The 26,972-nt window shown below is 41.0% G+C and overlaps 2 protein-coding genes and 1 pseudogene across 2 annotated transcripts; 2 read left to right on the top strand and 1 right to left on the bottom strand.

Moving 5' to 3' along the window:
- Window positions 1-4,273: 4,273 nt before the first annotated feature.
- LOC105040579 (protein BZR1 homolog 3) lies at window positions 4,274-12,467 on the top strand. The gene is made up of 2 exons (XM_010917163.4): window positions 4,274-4,839; window positions 11,278-12,467. The coding sequence occupies exons 1-2, from the start codon at window positions 4,624-4,626 to the stop codon at window positions 12,091-12,093; spliced, it is 1,032 nt and encodes a 343-aa protein (XP_010915465.2). The 5' UTR covers window positions 4,274-4,623; the 3' UTR covers window positions 12,094-12,467.
- Window positions 12,468-15,170: 2,703 nt separating this feature from the next.
- On the bottom strand, window positions 15,171-22,744 carry LOC105040578 (uncharacterized). Its single transcript, XM_073254607.1, has 5 exons — window positions 22,291-22,744; window positions 20,482-21,376; window positions 19,577-19,776; window positions 19,279-19,474; window positions 15,171-15,728 (listed from the first exon to the last, which is right to left on the bottom strand). Exons 1-5 carry the CDS (start codon window positions 22,441-22,443, stop codon window positions 15,547-15,549), a joined length of 1,626 nt encoding a protein of 541 aa, XP_073110708.1. The 5' UTR covers window positions 22,444-22,744; the 3' UTR covers window positions 15,171-15,546.
- A 2,713-nt stretch (window positions 22,745-25,457) lies between these two features.
- On the top strand, window positions 25,458-26,426 carry LOC114913962 (uncharacterized; annotated as a pseudogene).
- The last annotated feature ends 546 nt before the right edge of the window (window positions 26,427-26,972 follow it).

Genomic DNA, 26,972 nt, shown 5'->3' on the forward strand with positions numbered 1-26,972 from the left:
TTTATAGAAATCAAATATAAAAATAGAATTATAATTCAACATAGAGCATATAAATAATCAAATAATTTTATGCATATTGTTGGGTGGATGTCTGCCAGGACACCACCTCCCAAGATCTTTTCAGTACCACGCAATGCAGCAGGAAGAAAAAGAAACAAAACAAAAGAAAAACAATCAAAATACGTGGATCAGCCACAAAAGGGCTCGCCTCCACGGGGCATGCAAACTTCACTATGAAAAAAAAAATTATAAGAGGAGACCTCACCCTCAACCTTGTACATCCAATTCTCTCTCACCTGAAGTTCCCTCACAAAAGCTCTCTCTCTTGGAGACCCCCTGAACCCCTGAAGAGCCTAGCGACCGCTGTCCAGGAGCCTCCTGCTCCTTCTCTCTCAGCACTCTCGCCTCCCTCTCTCTTCTCGGGTTTGTACGGACTTCGTACGGTGCAAAAACCGATCCATGCCTCTCTGTTTCACGCACAGGCTTTTAAAGGTTTAAAACTAGGTTTAAACTTGATTAGAGAGGGATTAGGAGTCCTAAACAAAGCCAAAAAACCTCTGGACCGTCGGATCAAGACCGGGAGCCACCCTATGCCATCGGATCGACTCCGGTCCACGAAATAGTACGTGGACCACGAGAAATGCGTGGAAAAGCCCACGCGGTCCACAGGCCCGCCGTGGACCGCCCGATCCATGGTGGATCGGGGCAAAGGGGCCGCGGGCCTGGGTCGATGTCCTGCGCGGCCTGGTCGTGCCGCCGGCCTGGGCACGCCTGCCGCCGCCCGCCGCCGGCGGTCCTTCACTGCCTCGATTCTCGTGCCGACTTCAAAACTCGTATCTCCTCCATCCGAGCTCCGTTTCAGGTGATCTTGTCTCGTTGGACTTCATTTTTTCCACCCGTGTGGCTCACTGTGGGCTGAATCTTGAAGTGTCAAATTCTAACAATCTCCACCTCGACTGATATTCGGCCTCCTCTAAACTCCGAGAGCTTCTGGATCTCCTCGCCCCCATGCCCTGGGTAATCGCCTGCTGATCATGGATGGGCAAATATGGGAGTCGAGCAGGCTGCTCGATCCCATCTCCATTGTATGCTGTGCTCCTCCTGACTGAGACCTGCTCGGGGCATCATCCTGGCAATAGGAATCTCACCTTGCGACGTCGCCTCTTGTCCTCCCGAGTCTCCTGTCTCGTGCCCGATCCGCCTCTTGGAGCTCCACCTCGCTCTGGCTCCACCTGGCTCCCGAAGCTCCACCTCGCACTGGGCTCCCTGCAGGTAATAATGTTTCTGCCCCCTTCTTCCCCTCCAGCACAATCCTATCGCCGCGTAGCACCCTCAGATTCCTCACCAGCTACTATCCTGTAGCCTCTCGAATCCAGTCTGCTAAGTGAGATAAGATTCTGCCTGAAATCGGGTATGTATCGACCTCCCCAATCTCCTCACTGCACCGTCATGTGTCCTCCAGCTGACCGTCTCAATGCCTCTGATCGCACAGCTCGATCCATCCGGCAGATATACAGTGCCCTCACTGTTCTCCAGGGAGTCAAACTGCTCCTCTCTGCAACACACATGATAGGGCATGCAGAATCTAATATCCACTGCTGGGAAGAAGTAGATATCTCATTAGATATCTCCAGACATCTCCATCTGAATCGCTGCCGGCGTCGCTACAGCAGCCACCGTCCGATTTTTAAGTTGAGGGCAATCTCTGGCTATATGCCCCAACTCCTCACACTGGTAACATCTGGTTTTGCTCAAGTCCCTCCTAGACTTAGACCACCCTCGTTGCGATCTCCTGTGGCTCCGTCTACCGTCTCCTGCTCCTCCAGAAGCCACCAAAGCTGAGCTACCGCACCAGAGCTCGAAGCTGGGTTCTCCCTCCTGAGAACCTCGTTCTGGAGTATCGCCGCGGTGACCTCGTCCACTTGATAGTGCTCTTCCCACTAGAAGAGCAGTCACCAAAGACTCGTACGAAGGAGGAAGCGACGCCAGCAAAACCAGCGCCCTGGTCTTCTCCTCAACGTTCTCACCAACGCTGAGAAGGTCGATGAGGATCTTCTAGAAGTGGCTTAGATGCTCCTGCACGCTCTGTCCCTCAGTCATTCGCAGTTGGTAAAACTGCCTCCAGAGGAAAAGAGTGTTGGTGAGAGACTTCACCATGTACAACTCCTCGAGCTTCGACCACAGTACCGTCGGGAAGTCTCGCTCAGCACATGGATCACCACCTCATCCGTCAGGTACATGCGGATGGTACTCACCGCCTGCATCTGTAGCCGTTTCCAATCCTGCACCTCCATGGTGGTCGGCTTCTCATCGCACAAGAGAGCATCGATCAACCCCTGTTGGATGAGCACGTCCTTCACCCTTGCCTGCCACAAGGAGAAATTGCTCTTACTATCGAACTTGTTGATCTCCATCTTGATTGTTCCTGTTTTCTCCATCTTCAGTCTTGCTCACCACCACTGCAATCTGCGTCCTTGTACCGCCTTGCTCTGATACCACTTGTTGGGTGGATGTCTGGTCAGGATACCACCTCCCAAGATCTTTTCAGTACCACGCGATGCAGCAGGAAGAAAGAAGAAACAAAACAAAAGAAAAACAATCAAAATATGTGGATCAGCCACAAAAGGGCTCGCCTCCACGGGCATGCAAACTTCACTATGAAAAAAAAATTTTACAAGAGGAGACCTCACCCTCAACCCTTGTACACCTAATTCTTCTCACCTGAAGTTCCCTCACAAAAGCTCTCTCTCTTGGAGACCCCCTGAACCCCTGAAGAGCCTGGCGACCGCTGTCCAGGAGCCTCCTGCTCCTCTCTCAGCACTCTCGCCTCCCTCTCTCTTCTCGGTTCGTACGGACTTCGTACGGCGCAAAAACCGATCCACTGCCTCTCTGTTTCACGCACAGACTTTTAAAGGTTTAAAACTAGGTTTAAACTTGATTAGAGAGGGATTAGGAGTCCTAAACAAAGCCAAAAAATCTCCTGAACCGTCGGATCAAGACCGGCAGCCACCCATGCCGTCGGATCGCGCTCCGGTCCATGGAATAGTCCATGGGCCTCGAGAAACGCATAGAAAATGCCCACGCGGTCCACAGACCCCGTCGTGGACCGTCCGATTCACGGTGGACCGGGGCAAAGGGGCCCGCGGGCCTGGGTCGCGCGTCCCGCGTGGGCTGGGTCGCGGTCCCGCACCGCCGCCTGCGGCCGCACCGCTGCAGCTCGCCGCCGGTAGCCGGCGGTCCTCCGCTGCCTCGATTCTCGTGCCGACTTCAAAAGCTCGTATCTCCTCCATCTGAGCTCCGTTTCAGGTGATCTTGGTCTCGTTGGACTCTTTTTTCGCCGCGAACCTCGCTGTTGGCTCAATGTGGGCTGAATCTCAAGGCGTCAAATCCTAACACATATTATCAACCAAAACAGAATTACTAAAATAAAATTATAAATATATATATATTCGGATATGGATTTGGGTATTACCCATATCCGTAGGTTCGGATCAGATTCGGATAGGAAACAGTACTACTCATATTCTATCTATATCCGTGCTACAGTTTTCAGGTTTTATCCAAACTCGAATTCAAATCCGATCAAATCCTATTTTTCGAATTTGATCGAATTTGAATAGGATGTATATCCATAAGATCGGATCGATTTTGTCATCCCTATATTCGGATATTATTTAAATCTATAGATTCAGATCGGATTCGAATTCGGATTGGATAGAAAATAGCATTATTCATATTCTATCAATACTCATATTATATTTTTTGAATTTGAATTCCGATCAAATTTTATTTTTTTAAATTTAATTAAATTTAAATAAAATATATATTTATCTGATCGGATCAATTTTGCGATGTTAGTCCCATCAGTTTCACGTGTTCCCAATCCGGAGCGCTCAAGGACTATCGTACCTCACGGTCCTACCTCCCATACCTTGCCGGTTCAGTTCGGCCGAACCGGTCCGGTCACCATCCCAGTTCCCACTTCCGTTAGATGCGGCTTGCTTTCCATCAATCTATATTTGATTTGACAACTCTCAGATGGACAAGTTACCTCCTTTTTGACTACGATGCTCTGCAGCATCTGGCATGGCAAGGGCATCGACATCTTCTTGCCTGCCCATTTTTCTATTGCCATCACCCTCTTTTTTCCAATCTCTGTAGCGGCCACAATAAAAGGTAATAAAAAAAGCGATAAAAAGACATAGTGGCATATTCGTAGCTCTTGTTGTTTCCATGGGCATTTGACAGAGATACCACATTTATTAGGCTGCCCATCGGGCATCGGCCCCGTCCCCCGTTACGCCTTCTCTTATTTTTAGTCGCCTTCTTTATCGAACTGGTCCAGGTCTTAACTTCCGCCGGTAGGCTTTCTCTTGTCTCCCCCTCGCTTTTTCAGAAGAACGCCTCCTTCACCATGGCGATCTATGAAGCCCTCCTCTTAAACTCCGGGATCCTTTGCTTCTATCTACAGATTTAGAGCTTTCCCATCTTTTCTCCTGCCGAAATCAATTTTGGAAGATTTCGTGTCAGGACCTATTGTCTCCTGTTCTTGGATGTGGGTTTTGTGAGATTTTGGGGTTCTGAAGAAGCGATCGATTAAGGTCTCCTTTTGGTCTAAAAGAGATGACGTCTGGGACGAGGCTTCCGACATGGAAGGAGAGGGAAAACAACAAGCGGAGGGAGAGGAGGCGGCGGGCGATCGCGGCGAAGATCTACGCCGGGCTCCGGATGTACGGCAACTACAAGCTGCCGAAGCACTGCGACAACAACGAGGTCCTCAAGGCCCTTTGCAACGAGGCCGGTTGGACCGTCGAGTCCGACGGCACCACCTACCGCAAGGTATTTTTACCACCCCATCCCCCTTTTTCTCTTTCTCTTTATTTATTTTTTTTATTTTTATTTTTATTTATTTTTTTTGTTGGGGGGAGGGGCGGTGCCGCGGTGGTGGTCGTTAAACTCGGGGGAAAAGAAAAATGATAGAGGCGCATGGTAGCCACGCATTCCATAGAGTCATTAATGTGCACTGGAGGTGAAGCATGTAAGCCTCACGCCATCCATTCAGAATTGCGGCATTGCCCCTGTCGTGCTAAAAGGCACCCTTTTTTTATTAAAAAAGAATTCATCAACCTGCGCAGATTAGCGTCACTGACAGCATGCGCCCGTCGGCCTCGGGATGGAAGCCCGCGGATTCCGGGGCCGGTGTTGGGTTCCTTTTTTTCTGAGGGGCGGTGCGAAACTCTTGATTTCTCTCTCTGTTGAGAAATCAACGGCTCTGATTGCTTGGTATGTTTCTTTAGCGGTCGGGTGTGCACTTTCGCCATTTTTTTCCCCAAAATCCAAAATTATATCTGGAATATACACGATGCCGTGCCGACTGCAGACGCGATGACTGGACCCCGCTGCGGTAGATGTTGGGGCAATTAGCCCCATGGGATCCGTGTTCTCTTTACACCGATTCCCTCCACTTTAGCCGTGCATTTCTTGTTCCAAGAGGACAGTTTGGTCATTTTATCACCGATGTAGCTGTAGGCCTCGTGGGCTGTCTCCCTGGGGTCACGCGACCCACGCGTTCCCGCCGGTGCGCGATATGATTAGCTCTGGCTTTGGACTTTGACGAAACTGCGGTACGTCTCGCTGGCGCCGGCTGTTTATTAATTTATAGTTCCGTTGTGGAATACCAATGACTCACGTACAACCGATGGGCTGGACTGAACCGGTGCCGGGGCTCGCTTTTTTTGAACGGGTTTAGATTCTCCCGCACGAGATTCTAGAGAAGGAAGACGCGGAGGGAAGTCTCATGAGACTCTTGGGACTTGGGAGACTTTTAATTGGAGCAGCCCCTTCCTTGAGGGTTTTCTGTGGTATGAACTCGTCTTTATTCTTTGAACTGTTTGGAAAGTGAAAGGAGGGTGGGGTGGGCACGTGAAAGCAGCGGTGTGGAAAGTATAATTTAGGATTTTTTTGGTTGACGAAAAGCGTGTGTGAAGATGAAGTCTTATTGATGGAGTAAGATGAGAGAGAGCGAAAAAATTTTTTTCATGGGAAGTCACTTCTCATATTTTATGAAAAATGGGAGGGGAGAGATTTTGGCACTTCTCATGATATAAAAATGATGATACTTTTATTTTTTTAAAATATTCTTTTAAGATCTACGGTTAAGATTTTATAAAATATCAATAGATGGTTACGATGAAATGCTGAATAGTGATATAATATTATATTAATATTATTTAATATTTATATAAATATAATAGTAATATTAATATTATAATATATATTATATTTTAATATTATTTTAATATTTATATTAATATAATATTTTTATTAATATTAATATAATACTTATATTAATATATTAATATTTATATTAATATAATATATATTTAATATCTATATTAAAAATTTATTATATTAAGATATTAATATAATATTAATATATATTAGTATTATGTTAACATAATAAATTATTATAGTCTAATGTTATATTATAACATATTAATATTATATTTTATATTAATATAAATATAATATTTATATTTATATAAAGTTTACGAGTAAAAAGCTATGGTTTTAGATCTATCAAGGGTATAATAGGTATTTTATATAATTTTTTCAAAAAAATGGGTGTCTAACCAAATATAAGCTACTCTGTAATTAGTCACTTTTTATGATCAACCAAACATGCTAAAATCCTATTTTCAGACAGTAACTTTTTAGGAAGTTAGTTCCTAAGAAGTCACTTCTTAAGAAGAAAATTTTTCCCACGAACGAAATGAGTCCTTAGGGGTAGAGAGTGAAGCAAATGCTGCTAAAAGTTTGTTTAGTTTGCAGCAGTTTTTCTTAGCCTATCGGTCAGTTTTTTTTTTTTTAGGGGGGGTTGGGTGCGCTTGGATATGAACAAATACTAGGTGAAAATGCATTCAATTTGGTTTCATTAAAATGGGGAAATGGATTGGAATCATTTTGATAACACTTGAAGAAGGCAGAAAATGTTGCAAATAATTTTAAAAAGGGTTCCCTTCTTGTGCATTATTTAACATTTCTTGGTAATTCCTAGTTAGGGCCTGTTTTGATAGTTGGGCCCAAAATTCCACAACATTTATGGGTTGGACCAGTACAACCATCACAAAAACATTGGATTAGATGCTGGGCTAAGCCCGTATCTACAATCATTCAAGACTATCTATTATATGGGCTGACCTGAATTCCATAGGGAGAGAAAAATGCCCTCTCAAAAGATTCGGATCAGTCCACTCCAAGGTCTTGGGTATTGGGAATATAAGTTTAGTTCAGATTTTTTTTTTCCCCAGTTGCATTAGTCCAAACCTATGAATTTCATGGGATTTTGGGCTGGGACATCCAAACAGAACCTTATTCTTCCATTTCCTCCTTGGTCTTCTCACTTTCATTTAGCTATCCTTTCTTGTAGTGTTTTCCCAATTGGCAACTATGGTTGCAATAATCATGTATCTGATTTCGTGTTGGGTCTTAATTTGGAGAATTTCAGGGATTCCTTCATTGTGCTGGGAAAGTCTGCTGAACATATTACCATTTTGCTACTCTAGTATGGGATGCATTTTTTGTAACACATGGATGAGGGACCCAAAGACCCTCTGCTGGAATAGTGAAAAGCTCTTTTGTTCTTGTTTCCCTTTTTTTTCTTCCCACAATTTTAATAAGGATTCCTTGTCTTCCTTTTCCTTTCTGTAGTTCATGTTAACCCAAATAATATTTTGAGAAATCATAGTGGTATAAAGCTTATAGATCTTACTGGAAGAGCCGAATTCAATAATGCATATTGTTGTGGTGTAGAAGGGAGGGTATCATTAGTCCTATATTGGTTGTGAGTCAAGGTAGATTTTGGCTTATATAAGAAGGGGCTATTCTTCCCATGTGAGGTGTCTTTTGAAGGGCAAAATTATGAGGCCTATGGGTCAGAGTGGACAATACCTCATGTGCCAGGTTATGAGTTTTTGGCCGCAACACATATAATCTTTGGTGCATTTAAGAGTAGAACATGATGTAAAATATTATGAATTGTGTTTTTGTATAATTTTAAGGAGAAATCAGGGTTGTTATTGTGGTAAACTGGAGGATCTTAGATTTTTGTTGTAGAGGTCTAGACACTGTGTGGCACAATCAATGTTTGTGAAATATGGAGTTGGGATATACATTTTTCTCCTTATATTCACATTCCCTGCATCTTCCCTCTGTCTTCTCAAAGAGTAGAGGAATATGACATCTCCTTTGTTATTATACGTTGTATTGATGTATCTTTCATTTTTTAAAAATATGTATCCCTATGGGGTACGTGTCCATAAAGTACAAGCAAAGTTTTGCACGTTTAAATAGGAGTCTATGTGTCCCCAAAGTAATCAGTACTCCACCCTTCAAAACGTTATCTATATGTTAACATATAAAAATAGTCTAATTTGGCGGTGCTTTTTCTTGGAAAAACAACCACATTTTGATATGTACGTTTGCGAAAAAAGAAAGGTGTCTCATTCTTTCATTTAACCATAATTGATGGAACATTGTTTGCTTGCAGTGACATATTTTCTACCTAGACGACACAAAATGTCAAGCAAAGTAAATGAATTTCATGTCAAGCAAAGTAAATGAATTTCATGGATAAGACACTCATTTTGTAGTTTTAATATGTCATGCAGTTCTACAATATGTCATGTCACAGCTTGTATGAGTGTCAACACTTAACAAGTATTAAAAACCCAGAACATTTATTATCGACACCTTTGTTTTTTTTCCTTGAGGGGGAGAGGGAAGGGGGACGGCATGATCTTTTTGAAAGGAATAATTAGAATAAGAATTTTTTTTTATGTTTTGGGTGCATAAATTGTTAGGATTTGACACTTTGAGATTCGGTCCACATTGAGCCCACAGCAAGATCCGCGATGAAAAATGGAGTCTAATGAGCCCAAGATCACCTCAAACGGAGTTCGGACGGAGAAGATACGCGAGAGAGAAGTTGGCATGGAACTCGGAGCGGCGGATCGTTGGCGGGCCGGTGGAGCGGTGGCGGTGCGGCCACGCGCAGGGCGTGGCCCAGCGCACGAGTGCGGCCCAGGCGCACGAGCGTGCGGGCTGGCCCAGGCCCAGGCGCGTGAGCGCGCGGGCACGGCCCAGGCCCACGCGAGCCCGCGCTTGGGAGCCCGTAGCCCAGTCCATCGTGGATTGGGCGGTGCACGGGATGGTCTGTGGATCGAGGGGGCGTTTCCCCTCGATTTCTCGCGGTCCACCGTGGACCGACAATGGTTTCCCCTATGTTTCTCGCGGTCCACGGACTATTCCGTGGACCGATGTGCAATCGAGCGACGTGGGGAGTTTGCGGTGATGATCCAACGGTCGAGATACGTTTTGAGCTTGATCTAGTGGGTTGTTTTGATCATCCGATGCAAATCGGATGGCCAGAAGTCTGATCAGGAGTCTATTTTCGATGTTGCCTGAGTTTTGAGTCTCTATAAGGCCCAGTTCACCGTAACAAAGGATGTGTGGTGCGGTGTTGATCTGTGAAGAACCCAGAGAGAGAAAAAGAGAGCAGACGCACCAACAGAAGCAGGAGCAGAGGTTTCAGGGAGGTTTCTGAATAGCGGACAGCGATCGCTTCAGGAGTTCAGGGGGATATCTTCCTAGAGAGAGCTTTTGTGAGGAAAAATTTTTTGTGAAGGAGAAATTGGGTGTACGAGAGTTGAAGGTGAGATCTTCTCTTGTAATATTTTTTTTTCTCATAGTGAAGTTTGTATGTCCCATGGAAGCAAGCTTTTTTTTGGCTGATCTACGTATTTGATTATTTTCTGTTTTATTTATTCTTTCTTCCTGCTGCATCGCGCGGTATCGAAAAGGTCTTGGGAGGTTGTGTCCTGACCAGACATCCACCTACATAAATTTTATTCTAGGTAAACTCAAATAAGTACATTTGCCCTCGTCAAAGAAAGAAACAACTGAAATGTAAGGATGAGATGCCTCCCCCCCCCCCTCCTTTTCCATATAGGAAGAGGCTATTCTTCCCACATGAGGTGTTTTTTGAAGGGCAAAACTATGAGGTCTATGGGTCACAGTGGACAATACCTCATGTGTCGAGCTATGAGTCTTTGATCATAACACATATAATCTTCGATGCATTTAGGAATAGAGCATGATGTAAAATATTATGAATTGTGTTTTTGTATAATTTAGAGGAGAACCAGAGTATCTCAGATTTTTGTTGTAGAGGTCTAGACACTGTGTAGCACAATCAACGTTTGTGAAATGTGGAGTTGGGATATACATTTTTCTCCTTATCTTATATTCACATTCCCTGCATCTTCCCTCTTTATCTTCTCAAAGAGTAGAGGAATATGACATCTCCTTTGTTATTATACGTTGTATTGATGTATCTTTCATTTTTTAAAAATATGTTTCCCTATGGGGTACGTCCATGAAGTACAAGCAAAGTTTTGCACGTTTAACTAGGAGTATACGTGTCCCCAAAGTAATCGGTACTCCACCCTTCAAAAGGTTATCTGTATGTTAACATATAAAAATAGTCTAATTTGGTTGTGCTTTTTCTTGAAAAAAGAACCACATTTTGATATGTACGTTTATAAAAAAAGAAAGGTGTCTCATTCTTACATTTAACCATAATTGATGGAACATTGTTTGCTTGCAGTGGCATATTTTCTAACTAGACGACACAAAATGTCAAGCAAAGTAAATGAATTTCATGGATAAGACACTCATTTTGTAGTTTTAATATGTCATGCGGTTCTGCAGTATGTCATGTCACAGCTTGTATGAGTGTCAACACTTAACAAGTATTAAAAACTCAGAACATTTATTATCGACACCTTTGTCCCCCTCTCTCTCTCTCTCTCACATTCTAGTTCTTTGTCTACTTATTGTTGTGGTTGTAAATTTCAGATCAATGCATGTCTGCAATGTTTGCATATCAGGCCATCCTTTTCTTGGTAACTAAAATAGATATCTATAGCATGATTGCTCACAGATTCTCACCCATTGCAGACATCCAGAATTTCGCATATTGCTTTCATGTATCAATTCCTCATGTAGAAATGCAACCTAGTTAATGCGTGGACTCCTAAAGATGTTCAAGTTATTATTGAAATAAATTTTTTCCCAAGCTGACTGCTGGTCTACAATTGTCTGTATCCTTCTAGCTGTTAAATTTGAGTTTTCCACCGTAACCATTCATGTATTTTCCTGTGTGGAAGGCATATAGACTGCCTTAGTAACTAATAAACCACATGTATTTTTTTACAGGGATGCAACCCACCACCTGCGGAGCGCATGGATGTAGTAGGGTGCTCTGTTTCTCCAAGTCCATGCTCTTCATATCAGCCAAGCCCACGTGCGTCGTATAACCCTAGCCCTGCCTCATCGTCTTTCCCAAGCCCTGCATCCTCATCCTACATAACAAATGCCAACAATGCTATCAGTGTTGCTGATGGCAAGTCCCTAATCCCATGGCTCAAGAATCTCTCCTCGGTCTCCTCTGGCTCCGCATCCAAGTTCCCACAACACCATCTCTATATGCATGGTGGTTCCATTAGTGCTCCAGTGACCCCTCCTTTGAGTTCTCCTACTGCTCGTACACCTCGCTTTAAGACTGACTGGGATGATCAAGCTGCCCGGCCATCTTGGGCCAGTGCAAGTTATACCTCCATAGCAAATTCCACTCCACCAAGCCCTGGCCGTCAGGTTATTTCTGATCCTGCATGGCTTGCTGGAATCCATCTTCCCACTGGAGGTCCATCGTCACCCACTTTCAGCCTTGTGTCATCAAATCCATTCGGCTTCTTCAAGGAGGTGATAGCAGTTGGGGGATCTTCAAGAATGTTGACACCAGGGCAGAGCGGCACATGTTCCCCAGTCATGCCAGGTGGGTCTGGCCATGTAGATGTTCAGATGTCGGATGGCGTATCTGACGAGTTTGCATTTGGCAGCAGCAGCAGTAACAGGCATCATCCACCAGCAGGATTGGTGAGGGCATGGGAGGGAGAGAGGATCCATGAGGAGTGTGGTTCAGATGAGCTGGAGCTCACTCTTGGGAGCTCGAGGACCAGAGCTGATGCCTGATGCACATCTTGGAGAAGTATAGCCTTAATAGATTCTTTTCTCGTTGTTTGTTGTTTTTAGTTTATCATGATGTTTATAGAGAGATAGAGAGGGATCGAGGGACCTGCCCAAGGTTTCTTGCACATTGCCTCCATCCTCTTTTAGGTAACTGAGAGTTTATTTATCGTGCGAGTGTTGAAACTAGGAAAACCTTTGGAAAATATTGTGGCAAGATTATTGAAAGCGCAGCTTGCGAATGCCAGATGAAAATTGAGGGGTTAAGAAAAAAAAATATCTGATTTGCGAGTCTGCAATTATTGCTGCATTCTTTTTTTCTGTTATATCATTACATTTTAGTTAATAGGATACATTTTTGGTGTTCATTGTCTGATGAACATGCATGGATTTTATTGCTGTTATCTCCTGCTGATAAAGGCAGTCAGAACAAACAGGTATGATATGTAGTGGAGTTCATGTCTGTGTTAGTGAGCCAGGAGATGCAGCGATCAAAGAAAACTAAGTTTGATCTTGTGGGAGGTGATGAAAACTAGATTTGATCTTGTGGGAGGTGATGTGTAGGCCGAAAGAGGATGGAGGACCGAAAATTTTCCGATTTTACTGACTGTCACAAATCTCTACTAGGTAAAGCAGACAGGAAATATGTGTTGCCGCCTGCGCATATTTGGTCTAGAACGATATGGAGCAAATATAAACTTGATAACCAATGGCTGGGCTATCATCCTCCAAAGAATAGCTCAAGAATTTGGAAGTCGGCTGTGCGGGGAATGGCTTACGTGACAGAGTTTATTTATATCTTCACCGAACCTTGGTTTGATAATGTACCTCTGACAATCTACCTTTTTATCTAGCATGCTTGATCCTATTAACATGGAGACCTTGGATGAGTTAAATTTGAAGCCACTCTTTCTTAGTCCCGGTAAGTGGAGTTATGGACTACTTTCACAATGTTTTCTTGGGTGCAGGACTACTTTTACAATTTTTCCTCCACAATTACTTGTAAAAATTAGTACACTCCTTGGGCTCTTATGCAGCAGCAAGGTATTAGAGGATGGGATGACGGATTTAGGAACAAAATTAATGTTAAGGAGACTTACAGATCTTTGAAGCCATCAATGCAAACTGAGTATAACTTTTGTTTGGGTTTGGAAGCTTAAGCACATGCATGAATCAAACCCTCTCTGGAGATTAAACTGGGGAAAAATTCCTGGTGATTCAGTTCTTTATGAGAATGAATGAGTAGGGAAGAGATTTTCCAGCCTTAGGACCTTTCTTTTATGCCAAACAGTAACTGGTCTATAGACGAGCTATCTTGGGGTAGTCGGCTTGGCTCTGAACCTTCGTACTTATGACTTTGTTTCCTACCAATCCATGCTTTTGTCCTCTGACCGACGGACTGATCTAGAGAGAGCAAAGAGTGATGGTGAGGCATCTTTCATAAGGTGGACAGGGCTATTTCTTTCTGCTTTGTTATTCCCATCATCCGGTAACCATAGGATGATCCATGATATTGAATGTCATTCAGGTCAAGGTGCAAAACTGACTCGAGCTGTAGGAACTTATGCTAAAAAAGTTAAAGGAGTCAGCGCCACAATGTCATCTGCGGATGTCTTCTTTAGATTGGGCACAAATTGACCATGTCTTGTTTTCTTGCTTTACTTCCAAGGAGGTATGTAATATCTTTATTCAGATGACAGGAATTGGAAGGGACATTCTGAGTGACCGACCACCAAATAGGAAAGGAGTATACATAAAATGGTAGTCTCTTAAATGGAAATTTGATTGAGTCGACAGGATTCTTTAAAATACTTTTCTCTTACGGCAGAATTTTGCAGTGCTAGTTCAGAAGATGCTTAAACACAGCACGGTCCCTAAAATGTTTTAATGTGCCACCAACTGAACTTACCGCAGGAAATGAAGGTCTTAAGGAAGCTAAATGCTTGAACTGTTGCTTCTTAGATTAATTCAGACTCCAGCAGGAACCCTTAGAGAGCTGGAGGCTAATATCCGGTGGCTTTAAAGTTTTAAATCAGGGTTCGCTATCTCGGGACCATATCTTGTACTAGTATCATTTTTCTACAATATCGGTATGTGATATGATATGAGACGGTGAGGTGTATTGAATATCGATATGGTATTAGATACAGGTTTGATATTGGTATGGCACCGACTGGCATACCAAACCTTGTTTTGAATGCTCCCGCATTTTCTACGAGGCCAACCAGGCAACCATCTTGCTTATTCTGAACTCTTACAGGGAACTCGTGTGGCCTGTGTTTTACTTTTTAGCTCTCTCTTCTTACCTCAGCTGATGCTCAAGGTATTCCTTCTGTTGGATGTTAATTTGATTTGTTTTTTGGCGTTTCTACCCATTTATCTATACAAAAAGAAACAAGAAAAAAGTATGCACTATTCTCATCTTTTTTCAGTTCATGGTTCCATCAAAGTGGTAACTGATAAGCGACACTCAGATCAGACGCGCGGTGGCACGTCACAGTTGGAGTTCTCATCATGAAATTCTGCTATCTATAGGGAATGCTACGTAAACTCTGCAGTATAAACTGCAGGACTGGAAGCTGAATTTGGAGCTTCACAGTGTAAAAACTTTGTAACCTCAGTAGCTCGAGTGACTCGGACTGTTGGTATTGGAAAGTATTTCTGTATTGCTCAAGCGATTAATAGGTTATAAAAGAGTGATGAACAGCCCCAGGTGAGGACATCTTACTACAGATCTACAATGATTTGTACAATATGCATCCCCGAATCAAGTAGAACTTGAGTGGAAAAGAAGATAGGCGGTATGTTGCAGAGCCTCTCTGAAGGCACGAGTACTGTGAAAAACATCCAGTATAAAGCCATCCCAGCGAACATGCCTTCTTTGACATCAGAGGCGCCGGCCCCAGCACCTTTAAAAGTATGTAATTAGGGTCACATTTTCTATCTGGACTCCATCGGTGTTTTCTTGCCAAGTTGCTATATTCAGACTCTTCCATTTTATTCCATCAGATTGATGAGAGAAAAAAAAAAAAAACGAAAAGAAAAGAAAAGAAAAAACTTGTTGAGTCATGCCTGATGGCCACTTGTCAATAGAAATGTACAGTTTATTAAGTGATAACAGGATCAAAAAGTACCGAATTATCATTATTTGTGCAAGAAGCAATTGACTAATTGAATTTTCTCCCCATATAATGAAACTAATGCAGCTGAATTCTATGTTCATCCGATACCTGATGAATCCGTGTTTTTCACCTGAGCAACACAAATTTATACACGTATAAATGAATGAACATTTTAGAGCAGTCCAACTGTACAATTGTTTGTTGCTATGATCTGTACCTATGGCCAATGTACCTCAGACAGAAAGCATGCAGCGAAACCTCAGCATATGGTCTCTGAGAACCAGAGGTAATCATCAATCGGAAGCATAAACGTATGCTAAAGCCAATACCTGGATGCTTATTTCTCCAGCTTCTGGTATAGATCAGACAGAGCACGATAGAGAAGAGCTGCTGCAGGTGGCCTTGGCATGGATCCAAGAAGGATATCTGATGCCTTGACTGAACCACCGTAAAAACGAGAATTTTCAGAACTTCTTGTAGTGACTATGCTTCCATTGAGCGCACAACCCACAAATGCACCTGCAATACAACCATCTTGAAGGTCATGCAAGGAAAAGCCAGAATATCAACAATAATAACAAGGTGAAGGTGGTGGTGGTGGTACTACATGCCTGGCAGCAAAGGGTATGTATGAGATGCCTTATCTTATTACCACCAACAGTATACAGCCAAATGCAATTCTCATAAAAGGGTAATGAATAAAGAAGTGGTGTTTGTTTGTGTAAATTTACGAGTGTACTTTTTGATGAACAAAAAAAGAGCCAAATTAACAGTACAACGCTGGTAATTTGCAGGTTAGTGGCACGTGCAGAAGGAATGCCAAGCTATCTAGCAATATGATCATGGTTTAAAGCTTCACCTGTAACAACACAACCAAAACTGAAACTTTTTGATTTCCCTACCAACTCAAAGGTTGATGTTGGAGTTTTGGCACAAACTTGCTTTTAAGCTAAAATTATTAGGCATATGGTGCCATTTGTTCATTTTCTCCAAATCCAAGAAGAATTTTTCCCAGACTAAGCTTGAATATGCTAGTTTTTAAAATGTTTCAAGGCATGATGATGTTGGGATCCAAAAGACCCAGATAAGCAAACTTCCTGCCATAGTCTTTAGCTACCATAGGCTTAAACCAGATAGACATTCAATTCTTATTTTAACTTCTTGTCAAACAATATAACATTTAAATTAAACATGATTATTGAATTATTTTCTGAATACATACATACATATGTTTACAAACATCTCATATAGACATAAAATATGGTAATACACAAAGGCCCCAAACTATACAATATACCTTGAAATGAAACCTATTTTGTTTCCTAAAAAAGGGGCATCTTAATGAATGAGGCTCATGCCACTGCAGGATCCAGAGAGGGCCAGACATACAGAGCCTTATCATCGCATACAGAAAAACTGTTTCTATGTTTCGAACCCATGACACCCTAGTCACAATAGAGCAATCTTACCATTATACCAATGACCACCCTCACCTATTTTGTCTCTTACACTCATCTATATTTTATTTCTTTCATTTTCCAAGTTTTTCATCTATTTGGCATTTTTTCCTTTTTTGGCTGAAACTAGATGTAAACTACCAAACCACTAAAAGGAGTGACAATCAAGAAGGGGGTGCAAGATCGAGGACATAAAGAGAGTGAGGGAGAGGAGAGTGAACAGCTCAACCAATGGGGAGCTGCCAGAAACATTGGGTGGCCAACTGGGGCTTGTATATGCAAGGGTTGCTTTTTTTTTTTTCTTTTTTCTTTTTAAATTTTTGTGTGAGGTGGGGGAGATGAGAACAGAGGAGTAGGGTCAGGGCCATGCATGAGCGCAAGAAGGCAGAAAATCACAAAAGTGGTGAAATAGGACAGAGACAAATGATGGAGAGGAGGGTAAACTACTTGGCCAGCTAGGTTTTGTCAGCTTTGAGGGTAACATAGACAATGTGGCGCCAAGGTGGAGGAAAAAAGGCAGGGCCAAGCTCTAGATAGGCCAGGCTTGAAATAACTTTGGTCCTTGAGTTTGAGCCACGTCTAGGTCCATTAGCAGTCATATTTGACTACTAATCATAGGAAAATATAATCTTACTAAATATTTTGACAACCCTTCACACACCAAAGAAGAAGAAAATTACAAGCATCGAGTCTCTGCCAAATATGATGCATCATAAACCACCCAGTGCAAGACTGCTTTGGTTACTTCTCCATGTTTAAACAAGCTGATAAATCTGCTCGTGGAACAATGTCATGATAGAATGCTCGTGTACGCTCTTTCACAAAACTTTATCTGGCTGTTAAATTATATAAATCTTAAGTTTCCCCTATCTTTGGTGCAGACATCTGAATCCCACCAAATTACAATCTTGGTGGAGACATCTGAAAGCTCATTAATTCCAATCTTGATCTTCAGAAATTTCTTGAATGACTTCTTTTACAAGCTCATTAATTTTTCTTGACAAGAAGATTCAGGTGTTCCAAATAAACCATAACTAAATAGCCCCATTTTTGCACCTGAAACATGATTAAATGAGGTGATATAACTGAAGCATCAAATGCTTCAAAGACTTTTTTCATTAAAATCTTGATGATGATGATTGCATTCTGTTAGTTGCTGCTCTTGCTGGATACACGAGGCATTACCTCGCCATAGGTGTCACCTAATGCAGTCTTTATTGTGAAGACCCACACATACAGTACCACAATAAATAAAAGACATTTATACAATGCTTGATTGGTTCATAAAAGACCATCATTATAATATCCAAGTGCATTGAAATTGTTGCCAAAAATTGCTACTTGTAGTAATATGATCCTGATTAGCTAGATGGTTAAACTCAAAGCATAAGTTGGCATTTTTAACAAGACCATACAAAACAAGCTTTCTTCAAATAAAATCAGCTTATTATTAAAAACGTCAAACATCAGAACAACCATAAAATATATGCCTGATATATCTATTGTCCATGTTTTTCCGCATAAGCCGTTGCTTTTGGTTGCATTTGGTTGCAGGATGGCAAAACATGGGATAGCTATTTCTATTACCAAGCCTTCCCATCAGTAGTCCTGATTTCTGTTTGATTATGTCAGCAATCAAAAATCGGGAGAATTAAATTCCCCCACTCTCTTCAGGAATAACCATTCAACCCCAAACACCACCACCCCACCTTACCATCCTTGAAGAATAATTTATGCCCATAGCCCTTTTTGACTTTAAGAGCCAATCTCAGAATAACCCATAATTGGTAAACGGTTCAATTAGAACGGGGCCATTGCACCCTTATTTCCAAACCAATGTAGCCTTAATGCAGATGAACAATGATAAACTTAGTACATTTGACACTACATAGAGTGGTGTTTCCATGCCAAAGCTCAATTGATTTAAGTTTACCCAAATGTTTATGAATAAGGTGTAACCATTCCATCACCCTATATAATGCTCATTTTTTTTGCACACTCCCATCACCACAACAGGGATAACTCTCACCATTCCATAATATTAATGAACTTCAAAGAATTTATGTCCCAGTTCACAAGAACATACTCCAAATATTACATCGGCTCTTTCAGAATGTGTGAAAATGAGCCAATAAATGCAGCCCACATTAATAACTTATCAGAAACATATCTCAAAATTAATCACTAGACATCATTGATTTTTTCTCTTTTTTATGGTGGTCTGTTTGCCTTCCTGCAAAGTACATGCAATAACAACTAAAACCTACATTAACTATAGCTATAGGAAAGAACATTGAGAGATTGTTAACAATGACCATGATTATAGCATTTAAGAATTTTATAGAAGAATACAACACCTAGATAACATCTAAGTTCCACCAATATTCAATTCATTGAGATCCTTTTCTCAATACATCATTCAACACAGTACTTACCAGTCCAGAAGTGTGGCTGCTTAAGGCAAGTACAAGAACAATTAAGCAGATACATAAAGTGACTCATACATTCATGGATTTAACCTTATGTCATTGGAAGAAATATAACGAGATCAAGGATAATGATGCCATCTTGTATTATTTAAAAAGTAAATATTTGTTTGGATGAAGGCATACCCTTACTGCAGCTGTATGTGTAGCATGCAGCATAACCACCATCACCTGCACGTAAATCAGCCTCAGCTGCCCGTCCAACAATGCCAGCAGATGCACTGATGCCAGCCCCTACTGACAAATGTGTATTTCCACTAAAGGTTTTAACAGCTTCCTTCGTCCTCAGCACAATTATAAAGTCAGTTAACTCCCCCCCTGCCTGTGAAACAATCATAGCACAAGCACATCATAGATGGTCCTTGTTAAAATCAATAATATTTCTCACAATAACATTGTACAGATAAACAGAGATTATAAACACCTGTGCTCCCCATCCAACACCAAATGAACAAATAGCAGAGGGAGGAGACCAGGAACCATCCTCTCTTCGAGCAATGACCAGCCCAGTCCCAATTTTGTAAGTGACCATTAATCCAACCTTTACAATAGTAAGTATTGCAAGGCCTTTTGCTTGATTTAGAATAGCATCTGGGATGGACTTCTCAGGCTTCAGTAACCCACCTGAGCAAATAACACATTACATCTTGTAAGTTTTCTTTTGAAGCCATAAGGTGGCAATACATTTCCACAAGAGTAGTCTGTATGACGCTTAAGTTCCAATAGATGCCACAAAAGACAGAATCTATTTCCAAGAGCTCTAAAACATGGAAGAGGAACATATTATGAATGACTTGGTTTTCAAAAAACATCGCAAGAGCTAGCAGGAGAGGAAGATGAAGTCAAGAAAGCTAATGTTTACAATGACATGGCATTCTTCTTGTCATTGCCATGAATTAGAGTTGCTGTAACATGCTTGTCGTCTCTTAATTTAATTAAATTTTCTGGGCAGTAAGACGGACCAACATCAGAGATAAAGCTGGATTAAGTAGTACAATGATCCTGTGGCAACTCAATTGTTGAGCCAATGTGTAGCATTTGGCAGTGTTTGAGAAAATGAAGTGTAAAACTAGATGATATTCTATTGATTAACTTGAGAAGCCAAAGATACTAGAATTTAGGGGATGGGGGATTATAAGTGGAAGTCAATGAGCCATGCTCCATGTGCTAAATAACAATTCATATGCCCACCTCTTAAATGGAAAAAGGCAAAGTATCCAAAAAGGAAACAGGTGTTTGAGTAGTCCCATGAGGCAAATGGCAATTGCCACAAGCAAAGCAATATACGACGAATGCTTAAGCAAATAAAGTCATAAATGGTGCAGTGACATGAGAAAATAAGGTTTACCTTGTTGTAGCCACGTATTGTATTAGCTGCCTTGTAAATCTCATACTCCATTGTACGTCCCCATGGGAAATTTAACCACGATCTCAGGGTGCTGAGGTCTGTCAAGTCATGGGTTGGAAGCTGTGAAGCACGACTCACCTGATCCATTAAGTAAGGCTGAACAGACTCTAGTCGGACACAACAGACATCACAGACCCGTTGGGGATCTGCAGTTCTGAACTTCGGAGGCAACAAGCTCCTGCCTTTTGAACAATCATTGCAAAATATCCCACCACAAAACCGGCAATGATGCCGAGTACACATGATCGGATGAAAACGTATGTTACAAAGCATGCATGCAGTTGCAACACTGTCTGCCAACCACTTCGGAGGTTCTGTTTCAAGAAGTTCCTGTGCGCTCCCAAAATTGGCCTCTGTGAGAGTGTGGGCCATTTCTTTCCAAGCATCTTCAAGGAGGTGCGTTGATAACCAAGACATCCTGCAATTCCGTAGCTCACCTGGGTTGAGCGTTCTCAGTTTGCCCTGGGCCACAAGAAGCATCTCGGAAACCACATCCCACAAGGTCATCTCCTTGTCTTCTGTGATAAATTGGTCCCAACTGATTTCCCCTTCAGGGAAGTATCCACCGTTGGAACTGAAACCCCTATGCCATTCCTCACGGTCACTTTCTGACATGGGTGGGACAGAAACAGGTATCCAAATGCCAGTTTCTTCATAGAATGGGGACTCATAATAGAAGTATTTGCCTGATTTCCGGTCTAGAGAATCTCTAGTTGCATCAGTACCACAATTAGAATCTTGAAGCAGTTCTGGACTTTGGGGTTTGTCGTACATTGGAGGCAAATTACTGTTGCCATGCACCATTGAACCAGGAATCTAATTTCAACATCCATAAGGTTATAACCAGAGACATAACTAACAAGTGAAGCTTCTTTAAAATTTTAATTCTGAAACCATAGCAGAAAATCCTTTTCAAGTGGGTCTTAGGATATTTCTAATTCCATCAATTATTTGCCATGACATAAGTAGGAAACATTTTGCCTGGAAACTACATTTTAATCCGTTTAAAAGTGAAAAATGAATGTGATAATGATAATGGAATTTAATTATCGATTTAGGAGATTGAGCTGCTCAGAGTTACTGACAATTTATTCCTCCTAAACTCCTAAAGATAATGGAATTTAATGATAATGATTGGGCTAGTCCCTAAATTCCTAAAGATCACGAGAACTTCTTTAGCGCTAATTGCAAATTTTCTGGTGAGTATGTGGCAAGGTAAACCTTGGAATTTTCTATAGGTAGTTGTTTTTAGTTGACATTATTTTGGTTGGAAACAGGCAAGCGGTATTGAGAAATGCTGCTACTAAGCACCAAAAAAAGGTACACTGGTTGAAATTCAGAGGACCAAAAGGTAATTTAGTTTCCCAAGAATCTTCTAATAAATTGGAGATTGTTCAATTAGGAAAAAATGCAATCAGAAACTGAGGGGAAAAGGAGGATATGTCCATGAGTCAACCATAATATTCGCCCGCAGAAGTATCGTCCATCTCAATATGATCGATAAATTGGAGAAACCCTCGAACTTCCAGAGGCGCAATCGACGGAAAACTAATAAAAGATCTAACCTTTAGACTACGAGATTTGATTTCCAATACAAAAGATTCAATCTTTCCCAGAACTGAATAAATAGCTATCAAAGGCACTAAAATTCAGAACACCTATCAAAAATACGATGTATTCCAGAAATGAATACAAAAAGTAATCCATATGAAAGGGAAAGGCATCATCACCTGGGGGGACGAAGGGGGATTCTCCACCCCTCGTCTAGGAAGAACGGAAACCCTAGACTCCGTCGCTTCCGATGGCTCAAGAACCCCGTCGATCTCCGACGCCCCGGGCTCATCGCTCTCGATCACGGGGTAGAACTTCTTGGTCTCCGCCATCAGGTCGCGACACTATTCGAAGATCGAGAACTCCTCCCTCACGGGAAATCGGCCATAGACGGGGGAGAGAGAAGATAGCTTGGAATTCGAAGGGGACACCGGGAGCGAGGGGAATCCAGGAGAGTCCCAGCTGCCGACGAAAACTAGACGAAGCCAATCTGGGACGCCAATCGCTAAAAACAAAGAACCATATACGTAGAATGGTAGAAGATTAAGGAGCAGCAAAGTATTAAACCTTACGCGTCCACGGAAGAGGCTTCCAGGAGGTGACAACCTTGGAGAGCTGGAGTCCGGTTAGGTAACCGCCAAGAAACCTTCGGAGGTACGCTTGCCCAAGGCTACGGTGTTCGTCGCTCTCTAGAAATTTTTGTTGGCCGTAGCTCTGAAGGTGACCCGACCAAATCCTTGAACCGGACCTATGCAGTGAATGGTTTAATCCTGGACCAAAAGCCACCTTAAACTGGTGGTGGCAATTGAGTTAGATCGGCTCAGATATAAATTGGATCAGATATAGATTAGGTCAAAAAAATTATCAACTCAAATCTAATATATTATCAAACAGATCAAAATTCTCTAAAAATTTTTGTTGGCCGTGGCTCTGAAGGTGACCCGACCAAATCCTTGAACCGGACCTATGGAGTGAATGGTTTAATCCTGGACCAAAAGCCACCTTAAACTAAGGGTGGCAATTGAGTTAGATCGGCTCGGATATAAGTTGCATCAGGTGCAGATTAGATCAAAAAATTATCAACCCGAATCTAATATATTATCAACAGATCAAAAATTCAAATCTGAATCTAATTTATTTATTAAATAGATAATCTAATCCGATTTGTTTAATTTATTTATTGAATAAATTAAATCAGATTAAATGGATTAAATAAGTTTTAACAAGTTAAACGAATCAAAATAGGTTAAATAAATATTAAATAGATTACTCAATCTGATTTGATTATTAAATAGATTAAATGAATCAGATATTTAAAATAAAAATCTGATCCAATTATTAAATATGTTAAACAGATTGATCTATTTATGGCTGAAATTCGTTAAGACTAAATCTAAAATTGCTTATGATGGGTCAAACACTGGGTGATTGGTAGGTTGGTCATATTTTGCCAACCTTACTTTAATATGATAGAGCACGTTATTTACCATATTGTTCTTATTTTGGTATCTGATTTGCAGCTTTTTTATGTTGTTTGATGGTATATTTTAGGGATAGCAATAAGTCAAGTACGGATCAAGTTGGTTAATATTCACATCCTTCTGACAACAAAACCTCCATACCCATATCCATCTTATATCTATCTTGAATCGAGTCAGATCATATCAATTAAAGGTATAAATTGGGTTGGATTGAGTAGATAAGAGAGGCCAGATCAAGCATAGGAGCTGATCATCTAAATGTTGTAAAATAATTGTAATTTTTTAAAAAAATTTAGATCAATATTATATCGGATCGAATTCAGGACGGGATATATCATTATCTGTATCCAACTCAAATCCGCTTCCAGTATTTTTCTTAGAACCATACTTATTCCCAGTTTTAATCAGATCATACTCGACAAGTTAGCTAAAAGTTCTTATGACAGTAGAAATTTATCGCCAGATTTACTATATTTTTTGATAAAATGGATGCATTAAATTAAACTAAATTCACATGTATCTATGGAAATCAGAAAATAAAATATTAAAAAATAAAAAGAAAGTCTGGCGAGACATCCAAAATATTGATTCTATATAATTACTTATATAAGATATCACCCAATCAATAGTATTATTAACTTCTTAATAAACATGTGATGTACCAAAAATAGTCAAAGAGCATATCATTCTCCAATAATCCTATAAAAATGGATGTACTGTAATCATGAACTTGTGGAGTAGAAAGCCACTTGACCACTATCACATGGAGGCACCTTTTAACAGAATTTGTTCATATAACTAACTAATAAATATAAGATTTTGTTAATAAAATTAAGGTTATTGATGGATAGAAGTTCATCACATATTTATAGTCCTAGGAGGGTGCCAACTGGTTAAGGACCAGGTTGGGTTGTATCTTTTCCTCTAAAGAATGATTCATCTTTTGTTTCGAGATGCACACCGTTGAATCGTGATAGCTGCTATGAGATTTGCACAGACAGACAAAAGAGATGGTTTAGAATGCTTTGAGATGTGTGTGAGATATAATCCAATGGATGGTGTTGCGGGAAAAAAAAAAAAAAGCAATCGTTCTATCATGCCAAGATACAACCTGAACCCTGGTCAAGTGGTATGGACTTCGGATAACGTGTTGGAATCATGTAATAAATTATCTAATATGGAGTAAATATCTATGACATGATTAAATAATGGCATTGTGATAATTTGTGGTTACCTCCATTATGTTATCTAAAATGCTTTAGTAATTCAAAAGGTCACCTAGCCAGCGTTTTGTATTCTCATTCATGAAGCAACGTGAATGCTGGGAGATAGTTGAGTAACTGTTTTTTGCTCGAGTTATCATAGCATGCGTTATGACTGTTATAGCAGTATTATATGATGGTCATAACGGCCTCATTGGAACGTTGTCATTGTTTCAAGAATAGATCGTTTTTTTTTTTTTTTTTTGATTGATAAGGAGCCTTAGCCACCCAAATATTATTGAGTTGAAGGTTTTACATAGTTGAAAAAAGAAAAGAATGTGCAGAAAGATAAGAAGGGATTACAAAAGATTCAGATTTAAAAGCAAAATGGCAGACCAGCAAAGACTCCGGAGTAGATGAGTTGCGAGTAGATTAAGAGGGCTTCTAGATCAGTCCTGTTAAGTGAGAATCAGTTTCATGCGTGCAGTTTATACTTATTTGGAGCCAATTCTACCTTTAAACTTGACCCATATAGTTGTCTGGCTTTATATTGCATTTGCTATGCTTCTGAAAGTTGCGAGTGAGGATTAGCATGGACAAGATTATCAGCATGCACCTCTCTCTCTCTCTCTCTCTGTCCCTCTGTTTCTTGTACCATTTTTAATGGATTCTTCTTTTTTTATTTACAATTGCAGCAGTAATCTAAGCACCATGGTACCACAACGTGATAATAGATTGCTTTTGGCACGCCAAGGGTCTGTTTCTCAAGCCTATTTCATGCAACAAGATTCTGCCAGACAGGTTTCAATATTATGTCATGATCCAAGCATTTTGAGATCCCTTTCAGGGGCAACTTCTCAAGTTTCACTTCATGAAACACATATGAGATGCCTTTTTCTGTTCCTTCCAGAATTCCGGGCCCGATATTTCTTCTCAGCAGAATATGTGTCCTCGCAAGGGAGACTCTTCCTAGCCTTTTGCAGAGCCCATGTTCTCAAGAGGGGCCGAGACAGAACCCACCTTATTGACATCAACAGATAGATGATACTTGTGCGAACAAGATTTGGCACTATCTTCTAATGATGGTCCCAAGTTTGCAAGACCAGAGTGAGAAACAGCGGCTTTTATGCACCGGGACAAGACAGACTTCTATTTGTAATGGTGTGCAGCTTCCTGAAACTGATTGAAAACGAGCATTTATATTATAAGATTTCTTTATCTCAGTATAATCTCATTAGCTACTTCATAGAGGATCATCATGTAGAATTTAAACGTGGTGCACCAGACAAGATATATGTAAACAGATATGAGAACTCTTGCAACCTAAGCTATATAGGTCATTATCGTTGTCGGGTATATTCAGTTTGCCCTGTAAAAATATTGACCATACATAGTGTATTTTAAAGCCAAGGATTGTTGTGTATTTATTTTTTTTCGTTTAACTCTTTAAATTAAGAAATTTGATGCAGGATGGAGTGGTCACCTCGAATGGATGTTACAGAGTCTGGGTAAAATTATGTTGTGGCAGTAGAGCTTCCCGTTGTCAGCAACATTGACATACGAGTGGAGGTGGATGATCAAAGTTATGGCATATTTTACTTTCCAAATACTACAAACATGACCGAATGCTGATCCAATTAGGTGGATATCAAGGCATCTTTTTTTTTTCCCTCATAATCAATCCTGATCATCCTATCTCTACTTTTTACTAAACTCAAAGGACCATGTTTTTCTCATCCTTTTTACTATCTCTTTTGTAGATATGCACAGAATTCAAATTCATCCATCAATTGTAAATTTTAAAGTTTCATCTTATAAAATTTCTGTGCATAAAAAAGATTGTTTTTTTTCTTCCTGTTCTAAGTTCTTTATTATTATCATTACTGATGTCTGAGTACATAGATATATCCATTCTTCATTTTCTTTCAAATAGGAGAAACTATTACATGGATCAATCCAATCCAAATCCCGATGATAACAGGCACCCCTCATTTCTAAAGATGACACTTGACATCAGTAGAACTTTATCACGCCCCGACCCGAGATTTGTGAATCGAGGGTCGCGGCAACCGCCGCATACTCATGAAGAACTCTCTCCATAAGCATGCAAGGCATCTCATCACGATATCAATGCATCACAGCGGAATAAATTCAAGTAATTATTATTCAACTGTAATT

Source organism: Elaeis guineensis, chromosome 3 (assembly GCF_000442705.2).
Source record: "Elaeis guineensis isolate ETL-2024a chromosome 3, EG11, whole genome shotgun sequence".
Classification (NCBI taxonomy): Eukaryota; Viridiplantae; Streptophyta; class Magnoliopsida; order Arecales; family Arecaceae; genus Elaeis; species Elaeis guineensis.